General features: G+C 35.1%; 1 protein-coding gene across 3 annotated transcripts; it reads left to right on the top strand.

Moving 5' to 3' along the window:
• Nucleotides 210-4,863, top strand: LOC107609947 (SNF1-related protein kinase regulatory subunit gamma-1). 3 transcript variants are annotated; one of them, XM_021105937.1, is made up of 10 exons: nucleotides 210-466; nucleotides 553-728; nucleotides 928-1,197; nucleotides 1,288-1,370; nucleotides 1,459-1,653; nucleotides 1,735-2,036; nucleotides 3,576-3,753; nucleotides 3,866-4,099; nucleotides 4,249-4,417; nucleotides 4,507-4,863. In XM_021105937.1, the coding sequence occupies exons 1-7, from the start codon at nucleotides 295-297 to the stop codon at nucleotides 3,647-3,649; spliced, it is 1,272 nt and encodes a 423-aa protein (XP_020961596.1). In that variant the 5' UTR covers nucleotides 210-294; the 3' UTR covers nucleotides 3,650-3,753; nucleotides 3,866-4,099; nucleotides 4,249-4,417; nucleotides 4,507-4,863. The 3 variants fall into 3 exon arrangements, with proteins under 3 accessions (XP_020961596.1, XP_016167498.1, XP_020961597.1); XM_016312012.2 differs by having other exon boundaries at nucleotides 217-466; nucleotides 544-728; XM_021105938.1 differs by lacking the exons at nucleotides 3,576-3,753; nucleotides 3,866-4,099 and having other exon boundaries at nucleotides 218-466; nucleotides 544-728.

Raw genomic sequence — 10,489 nt, 5'->3', positions numbered from 1 at the left:
AATCCTTCTCAATGGTTGAAAAGGCCAATCCTTAATCGCTTTATAATGAAAAGGAAATGGTTGAAAAGACGTAAAGCAGGTAAAAATGACCATAAAAACAGATATAGTGGAATCCTTCCCATATTCACGTTTCAACCGCCTGCTTTATTCCTCATCAATGGCCATAAAAATGCCCCGTGTCATCATGAGGGTAACTTGCACTAAATAGATTGACACGTACTACTTTTGCCTTTGAAGAGTAATCTTGGCCCCTTAAATGGCGGTGATTGGAAGCGTGAGAGTGGAATATGCAGAATGCAATCAAGGCGAATATCAGAGGTGTTGAGCCTGTCGGAAAACGAGCACACTACTAGTTGCTCATTCCTCAACAAGAGTGATGAGAGGAAACATGATTCAGCCTCAGCACTCCAACAATTTCTTGATCGCGTACCCGTTGGCTCGATATCCGGCATAACAGATTCACATGGTACTTTAGCTTCAGATGCGCGTTCTGTTTGAAAGCAATACAATACCATGTATCATTTACTTACGAATTATTATTAGTTTTGGAAGTGAAAGCTGAAAACACTCTAAAAGACGCGATTCATATGCTGTACGAAAAGGACGTGTTGGGTGCAGTCATTGTGGATGATCATGTATTACAATCAGAGAGCTGCTCTACCATGAGATTCTCTGATCGCTTCATCGGTTTCATTGATTTCCCAAGCATGGTTCTCTGGTGTCTCCGGGTAGCCTATTCACTCATTCATTCATTAGTAATAGAAAATATTTTTCTTTCGATAAATTTAACTAACCTATTATTTATACGGACGTTTTTCGTAAGTACTTATTATTTTGGTGTATACGAATTGTAAATAATCATAAATAAATAAAACACTAATCCCAACATATCTGCTCTCTTCGTCCCTCATACATAGAATGTCATAGGAATACGACAAGAAGATGATGGAAAATCCCACGCAAAAGGATATAAAGAGCGGTGGGTTTTTCTCCATCATTCTAGAGCAAATTCATGAGATTGGTCAAACCAAGATTGGCGAGTTGGCCAAGTCATTCCGATGGAAACCATATTTCCCAGTGCGCATGGATGACTCCGTTATGCACGCGCTGCTGCTTCTTTCTAAACATCGCCTCCATGTTTTACCAGTCATTCAGCAAAAGCATTTTGATCCTACACTCATCGCTCTTGTTACACAGGTATGTATCTATCTCCCTACTTTTGTGCTGTGAATTTTGTTTTAAGATACTTATGGTTGATGATGAAGGGCATGTTTGGCTTTGTGCTAGAATGCTCTAGTCCAATTTCTTCTTCAATCGAGTGGACTAGAGTGGTTCGATAGCATTGCAGATAACAAGTTTTCAGATTTGCGGTACTCTCACAGTCCTTACACGCATATATGCTTCTTTAAGTAAAATGGATTGGTCCATCATGTTGTATGTTGCTATTTTGGTCCACAGAGTTGAAGATCAAGAACCTCCTATTTGTGTATATGGGAACCAAACTGTTGCAGATGCTTTCAAGTTGCTTTGGGAGAACCATAATACTTGTGCAGTTGCAGTTGTAGATCAACAAACTAAGAAGATTATGGGTAATGTGAGGAACAGTGACGTTTATCATCTCCTGAAGAGTGATGAAATCCTCAAAAATAGAACGTGAGTACAAAACTTGTCCTGTTTCTTTTTCTTACTTTCTCAACGTGAAAAAACGCGGGCTTGTGCGCTGTTGTATGACAGGGTTTTAACTATGGAAGAATTCATCCACATGGAGAGTGAAGCAACAATGGAACCAGCAGTAACCAACAGGGAAAACGAAACAATGAAGCAAATAATGGAGCACATGATTGAGAGGAACAGCAGTTTCAGCTTTCTCGTGAATGAGAAGGAACAAGTCGCAGGTTTAGTGACGCTGAGAGACATTATTTTGCAGTTTGCTCCACCGTGCGTGGATTCTAGCATTGGTGGAGGTGGTTTCTTCGAATTGGCGTTGGAACAGAGTGGTTGTTCTGTGAAAAATGGAACTATTGTTCCTAATTCAGGTAATACTAATTGACGATGCAATATGCCAATAATGCCCCCACTTGCCTCACTCGCCAAACGGAACCTTTTTTTATTGCAACTCGTTACCACTTACCACATTAATTAAGGCTAAGTTCATCCATTACATACTTTTTGTCCTCCTTTCTACTATTAAATTATTTAAAAATGTTTGGTAACAAAAAAAATTAAAATTTATCTTATTTAATATTTATTAATTATTACAATAATTAATAAATATATTTTGATTTTTTTTTTTTGTGTCTTCCTAAGTCCTAACAATATCGTAAATTATTATTATTAGTTTATTATTCGTAGGGTCACACACTGTTTATAAAGCGGGAGATTTCGAAGGGGATTAATATCGGTTTAACAAGTTTAACATCATAATTTAATGCTATTTATAGAACAAAAATTAGTTATTTAATCAATCATAGTGTATTTTTATATTTTTATTATACTTATACAAGTCTAATATAAATTAGTCACTCATCTCATATGTCACCTGTGAGTCGAATCACTTTTTTAACCCCAGTAAATACTCTTGTAGATGCACACTCATCTAATGCTCAATCAAAAATTCAAATCACTCTAATTGCATTATCAATCCCGATTCATTGTATTGTGCTTTCTTCTCTTCTCATCACATTGAATTTTTCTTCATCGTATCTTGTTATCTTCTCTTCTCAATGTATTATGAATCATCGAGTCTCATCAAGAGTGTGACATTTGAGCCGTTTCATTTTTTTTTTATAATATGAACAATAATTTTAATTCTCATTCTCTGTTTTTCTTGTCAAATTTATTTTTTCTGTTTTTATTGTGCTTTTTTATTCTATTTTGATAGTAGAGTTTTGATTTTTTTTTTTTTAAATTATGCAATTTGGCTAAAATCGTAGTGCAAGACTATGTAAAAGAAGGGATCTATTGTTAAAATTGATTCTGGTGTTGCCATTGTTATACTTCCAGATATGATTTACACTTTTTTTTACTACTTTAAAGTGTGGGTGGGTTATGACATGATGATTTTTAGAGGCTACAATAAGGTATTTTATTGTCTATGGCATGCCTCAATTAATCTAGAACTTGATCATATTTTTGTGATCAATTCTTGAATCATTAATTGAATCACTACAAGAAAAACGTTAAATATTATTGGATTTAGCATCGCATATTAGTGTCGGCTTTATTGACAAATATACCAGTGGTTTAAGTGTCAAATTCGTCCGGTCAAATTATTACCGATGGATTTTATTTTCGACAGTAAATTCGGCGGTAATAATTGGAGAGGAAACAAAAAATATGTGCGAAATTTAGCGTAACATTTATCGACGGATTTTTTTTTGCCGATAATCCCAATTAGTGGAATGCTGCATTTTGGTGACCAGTAATGCGTTACAGTCAGATTTATCTGCCGGTAAATCTGATAGTAAACTTGCTCTAAATTCAAAATGCAAACTTCCCCCTCATTTTCGAATCACACACACGTTCTCTTTAACCTTCTCCTTTCTTTTTCTCTCTTCTCTTTCTACTTCCGGCAGCCCGTCTGCCAATGCCGACCACCTGCATTCTTCTCCAAAGCTTTCGTGGACTTGCTTTGGTCCTGCTTCGTTGACTCAAATGGAACTTTTTCCTCTGTCTCTGCTGCTGTTGGTGTCAGTGTCAGTGTCGCTGCTGCACCTTCTGTCGTTGGAGCTATGTCTCTCCTCCCTCTTTCAGGTAGGTTGTCCTCATCCCTTTTCCTATTTCATCATCGTTTTTGCTTCATTTTGAATAAAAAATCTAACACCTTTTTGAACCCTAACTCTAACCCCGTTTTTATTTTTTTCAGTTGACTCTGTTCTATTAATGGAATAAATGACCATTTGTACCAATGAAAGATGAAAACGCTGATAGATGTACCCATACTAGATCGAAACTAAACTTGTACCCACGTAAGATGTCCTCCGTGTGACAAAAGTAGCCTGTCTTGGATCTGCACTTGGTTCGTGATTATCCGACCCTACGTGGCTCTCCAACCCTCCAAAAGGCCTATCTACGTGGAAGTGAACGTTTGTATATGAAGGTGGAAATGGCCTTACGCATCAAATCAAAACCCTAGCAACTTATCTTTTCCAATTTGAATCATACCCCCAAAATCAAATATTATTGAAATTCAAATGCACCCACGGTCAGAAAGAATTATCTCGTAACTCCTGGAATGTCTTTGCGCAGATTTAACTCTACTGCAAATGATGGAAGTCGCAGCAGTTCTGCAAGATCGAAGAAGATGAAGGAGAAGAAGTTCGACGGCAGATATTTCTGTGGGAGGGAGGTTGCGTTGATGGAGTCTGGCACAATTACGAACCCTAATAGATGGTTCATCAGATGTCCTCTATGGGCGGTAAGGGCCAGACGCTGTTGTTGTTGTGGTGAGAAATTTATTTTTGAATTTTAGTTGACATTTGGGTGAATTTTTTTTTGTTTTCTCAGACAAGAGACTCCAAATACTTTGTTTGGGTGGATGAACTCGAAGAAAGATGGGAGAGCCTAGCAAGATGTTTAGCCAAGAGAAAGTCGGAACATTCTTATGCAAGGCATGATGATGGATTGACTGTCACTGTAGTGGGGGAAAATCAGCAAGTATCCTCAATGATGGCTAGGAAGATAGACAAATTTAAGGTTGAAATTAGGGATGAAATTAGGGAAATTAGAGTGTTGCTTTCAACTGTTGCGTTGGGGTAGCGTTTTGTTTATTCTGTGAGTTGTATTTGGTGATAAAATTATAAGATATGTAAAATTGGGGATCTTTGTTCATGATAGTGAAATTTGTTCCTGATATTGGCATGATATGTTGTGTTCCTTACATTGTTCTGCTTTTTTAATCTCTGATACATTGACGTAGACACGCATGCTTTGAACTTGTTGCTGTCATTTGAAATGATTTTGATAGCGTTTATTTGTAGACAATGCCATTGAAAATGGACATGAATCTCTCTTTTCTTCTTAAGGATCCAATAATAAGCTGAATTCGTAACATAGTAACCTGATGGTTTTGGTTTTCAATATATGAGTTTGTTCCAAATTCAGAACAAGGTACTGTTACAAGAGTGATAAAATTAACAATAATTTGGAGAACACTTATATATATAGATGCTGCAGGTTCCAATGATTATCACATAAGCCAAAGAATGCAAGTATTGGCAACTCAAATCACACCCTCAAAACCAACATAACTAAGTCTACACTTAGTCATACCATGAAAATGCATAACAAAATACAAGAGTTATGTATCTCTCTAAAGTATATCAAAAACAACAAAAAACAACCATAACTAGTCTACGAAATTGGGGTCGAGTTACTGCTCCCGCTTGAGATACCATTTTTTCCTCCGCTTAATGCACCTATCCTGCCTCGACCTCTACCTTGACCTCTCCCTCTAACAGCTGTGCCTCGGCCTCTAGCAATTGGAGTCACAACACCAGGTGTGGGCATGAACTGCATGAATCATGTGCTTGTCCCTGCACTAGCACCTTGCAGTGGATGAGGTGTAGTTTGAGAGTTGTATATGGAAGGAGTTGTAGTTGGATGGTTGGCAGATGATGTGCTTGGTTGCAGTGTTTGTCTAGTCGGAGAAGGTCGCCTAACACTTCTCCTTTTAACTTATTTTTTGGTTGTTGCATTGTTTATTGGAGGTTGTGGTTGTGTGCTTGGTGGCGGCTGCATGGGTTGAGGCTGCTGCATTTCAAAGAACAAACAATTCAGATGAGCGACAAATTATACAAAGTAGATTAACGAGTTGAATAATGCAATGCACTTACTTGTGTAGCGTGCAGTGACGGACTCAGAAAATTTTAGGAGTGGGGGCAAAAAAAAAAATATATATATATATACATATGAATAAATCGAGAATAAAATAAAATATATAAAGTCATGAAAAAAATAAAATATTAGATTGATACCTAAACTATAATTGTTTGAATTAAAAAATGCAATTGAAAATATCAAAAAGAAAAATAATGAAATTGAAAGATACATAGAGTCTTGGAGAGCTATATAAAAAATTGGAGAATTTAAAATTTACTTTTTGATTAAGAGAAGATGACCATTAGATAAGGAATAGAAAAAGAAGGTTGAAAATATAAAAATAAGAAGAGGGTTTAAGAGAATAAAGAACTGACGGTACAATAATTAAATTTGATTAGGTTAAATAATAGTCAAAATGATAAAAAAAATAAAAAAATAAATTTAAAACTTTAGCTAATTGAATTTATTTTATTTGTAGTGGGGTCATTTAAAATTTGAAGTGGGGGCATATTATATATAACTATATCTTTTAAAACAAAAATTAAAAAATAATGGGGGCAAGTGCCCCTCATTTGTATGCTTGGGTCCGTCCCTGGTAGCGTGGGGTGTTGCGGTTCCATTTTCCTCTTTAGTTACCTTTTGTTCAGCTTCTGCATCTTCTAATGTCTCCTCCCAATACATTTCAGCCAGCATATCCTTATCCTTATCATCTGCAGGCACTTGTGGTATAGAATTCCCTTCACCCATTGCTTCCTTTCTCTTCTTACAACTTCTCTTATTGTGACCAGCCTAAGAAAAAAGGGATTTGCTACTGTGTAGAAGGGGAATTTTTTCCAACACATATAGAAATCACGTGTCGATCAATAACATAAGTAACAGAAATAATATACCAATACATGAGAGAACAGCAACGTCAGTATGAAACCCATAAAACTGAAGTTCTGCCATCAATAGACCCCACATATTTTTACTTTATGTTTAATAATGTTTATTAAATACTTAAATTTATTGGTAACTACAATTAAAAAGAGAATATATATATATGAATAAAAATACAAAAAAATTTTTAGAAAAGTTATAAAGTTTTAAATAAATTTCACTATTTTATTTATTGATAATAAAGAGGTACAAATAGAAATTAATAATTTTTTATCCCTGCTAATGATAACGAAATGTAAGTTCTTTAAAATAATTATATTCTACATAAACGATATACTTATTATCAAATTCTTAAAATATATATATACTAAGAAATTTATTTTGGAGAAATAAGAATATATAAGAAATAAAAATATATTTATTATCATATTTTATAAATAAAAATATATAGCTTTTTAATTAAAGCTGATAATATATACTCTATTTGTAGGTATATAATTCTATCCAATTTGATCGAGTAGAGTTATTTATCCAATTTTATTATTTTTAATTTTAATTTAAACTTAATTTTTTATTTTTTATTTTATTAATATGTATGAAATATGGAGTGATTGAATTTTATATTTGTTTAAAAAAATTTTATTTTTCTGCAGGTAGGATTAGGTAAGGTAGGATTGAAAACTTTAGGATGCGAGTAAGGTTAAAGTTGAGTTTTTAAAAAGTTTTCAATTTGTAGATAGGGTTAGGGTAGAATTTGGATAGGATTAGGGTAGAGTCCAAATCCTATAGGACTGGCAAAGGATAAGATAGAGTAGAGTTTAGACTCTACCCTAATCCTATCCAAACTCTACCCTAATCCTATCTGCGAGTTAAAAATTTTTTAAAACTCAACTTTAACCTTACCCGCATCCTAAAGTTTTCAATTCTACCTTACTTAACCCTACTTGTAGAAAAATAAATTTTTTTTAAGTAAATATAAAATTCAATCATTCTATATTTCATACATATTAACGATCATATCCACAAGCAAACTCTATTCGTACTCTATCCTATTCGCAGCAAATTGGATAGACAACTCTACCCAATCAAATTGGGTAGGGTTATATACCCGCAAATAGAATACATATTATTAGTCTTAATTAAAAAGTTATATATTCTTATTTATAAAATATGATAATAAGTATATTTTTATTTCTTATATATTTTTATTTCTCTAAAATAAATTGTTTAGTATATATATATATATATTAATTATGTATATATAAATTTTCTTTTTAATTGTAGTCATTGGTATTAACATTATTAGACATAAAGTAAAAAATATGTAGATCTCATACTGACGTTGTTGCTTTATCATGCATTGGTATGTTATTTTCGTTACCTATGTCATTGATTGACACGTGGTTTCTACATGTGTTAAAAGAATCTCCTTTCTATACAGTAACAAAACCCAAAAAAAAAAGTAGTCATCGTAAATTCAACATGAACCACAGGAATCAATAATTATAGAATTAAAATAATTTCTATGTTGAGAAAAGAATAGGTTTACATATTTACACATATTGAGAAAATGGTTTAATATTGAAAGGTTTGATTTATATTTCTAAAGTAAGGAATGACTTGGGTTTAAAACTGTTGGAAATAGTTTGAGAAAGTGTTGGTTTGATTTATTGGTAACAAATGAAGAGTTGAAAATAATTTGATATTGAAACTAGTTAGCTTTCAGATTTATAAATGCTTTGATAATGGATATGGTTTGTTGGATTTATAAATAATTTTTGAGAATTGAAAATGGTTTGGTAGGGACCCCGGAAGGGTGGCATAGTCTAAATTTTAGAAGAAATGCTGCCAAATTTTTATAAAACTCTAAGACTTTATTTAAAACGTTATTTAAAAGCAAATTTGATTTAAATAAGAAAGAGTCTCTATTTTAAATTCAATCTTTTGAGGAGAGATTTTGTTTTAAGTTAAGATTGAGTTCGGTTTGTTAAGAAGAAGAAAGAAGGAGAATAATTGTGCGGGAACGCCCATGCATATGGAATGTGTAACAGCCCAGACCACCCGCTAGCACGATATTGTCCGCTTTGGCACACAAGGCCTCACGGTTTTGTCTTTGACGATAGGGATGATGGCCAAAGCCCCCCACACTCACTCGTCAAAACGCGTCATGCTAGGGAGAGGTATCCACACCCTTATAAGGCATGCTTCATTCCCCTCCCCAACCGATGTGGGCCTTACAATCCACCCCCCTAAGGGAGCCCAGCGCCCTCGCTGGCACATCGATCCGGGTTCTGGCTCTGATACCATTTGTAACAGCCCAGACCACCCGCTAGCACGATATTGTCTGCTTTGGCACACAAGGCCTCACGGTTTTGTCTTTGACGATAGGGATGATGGCCAAAGCCCCCCCACACTCACTCGTCAAAACGCGTCATGCTAGGGAGAGGTATCCACACCCTTATAAGGCATGTTTCGTTCCCCTCCCCAACCGATGTGGGCCTTACAATTTTGCAAAATCAACTAAAACATGCCAATTTCAACCCTTTCTTTGAAATCAATTAAATAATAAGTTAAATAGGAGCGAATATGGTTGGAAGATTTAGCAATTGGAATTTGATGATTTAAATATGATATTTGGATTCAGTGAATTTTTCCGAGTAGGAAAACATAGTTTTCTGCGTAAAAGCGCGCAGTGAAATTTTGACCGGCAATACCGGCTGAGACCTGTCTGGTACTGCAGCTGAGAAAATTGATTATGAGTAAATAGGATTAAGAAATGAGGAATTATAATTAAGGGAGGTAGAAATATTTGAAGTGCGATTTAGAGCGCTAATCTTAAAGGTTTTGGTCCAAAATTGGGCCAACGAACAAAAATAAGTGAACCGGGCCTAAGTGGGCCCAAGACCCAACATATATAAACATTAGTTATGAGCATTTCAGCTCATCTTGCCCTAAAGAAGGGGTGTTGGGCGCTGAAATTGGGAAGAGAGAAGAGAAGAGAGAAAATCTAACTCTCTTTGATCTTCAAACCACCATAACTTGAGCTACGGAGCTCCGATTGACGAGCCGTTTGTGGCTACGCGTCACTCTTCTCATCCTCTACAATTCTATCTAAGTTTTGTGGGATACTCCAACATGGATTCTAAGTGAGTTCTATCCCTACTTCATATGGGCTGAGTGTATTTGGTGATGTTGGTGCACAATTGGGAGATTGGTATTGCTTGAGGAGCTTTGGTGAGGCTTGGAGCTAAGGTTGGTGAAGACTTCCAAAGAAGAGGCTCAATTGGTTTGGCTACAAGAGGTACGGTTTAAGTTTCATTTAAGTACCGTGTGTTGTGATGAGAATTCCTAGGCTAGATGCCCCTAGGATTAAGTTTGGATTGTGTAAATGGTTGGTGCTAATATGCATAGTTGGTATGTAATGTGAATTAATGATTGGGTTGAGAATTGTGTAGCCTTGTATGTTTGGTGTATTGAGAATTTGATGTACTGGGTAATGAGTATTGGTTTGTGGTTTATGCATTTAAATTTTGAAATTGGGCCGGAGGCCGTAAATTTTGGGCCGGAGGCCGGAAGAAGGTAAGAAAGGTAAGTGTTGTGTGCATTGTATGATGACGCAAGTGATTGGATGAATTTCCGATAATGAATATATGAATGATTGAGTTGGTTATTGAATAATAAGGTTTGAGGAGTTGAAGTGTGAAATTTGGTAAATTTGGATGAAATTATATAGATGAGGCATGTTTGGTTTTGGCTGAGATATATTATGTGGTCATATATGTGATTATGA

The sequence above is a fragment of the Arachis ipaensis genome, chromosome B07 (assembly GCF_000816755.2).
Source record: "Arachis ipaensis cultivar K30076 chromosome B07, Araip1.1, whole genome shotgun sequence".
Classification (NCBI taxonomy): Eukaryota; Viridiplantae; Streptophyta; class Magnoliopsida; order Fabales; family Fabaceae; genus Arachis; species Arachis ipaensis.
Note: the sequence above shows the minus strand (reverse complement) of the source record. Positions and strands in the feature narration are given on the sequence as shown.

What these genes read in the sequence shown, in the direction of transcription:
- LOC107609947 (XM_016312012.2), top strand. Translation starts at nt 295, where the DNA reads ATGCAATCAAGGCGAATATCAGAGGTGTTGAGCCTGTCGGAAAACGAG. An exon ending in TGGTTCTCTGGTGTCTCCGG is followed by an intron (nt 729 to 927) that starts GTAGCCTATTCA and finishes AGAATGTCATAG; the next exon opens with GAATACGACAAGAAGATGAT. An exon ending in AACAAGTTTTCAGATTTGCG is followed by an intron (nt 1,371 to 1,458) that starts GTACTCTCACAG and finishes TTTGGTCCACAG; the next exon opens with AGTTGAAGATCAAGAACCTC.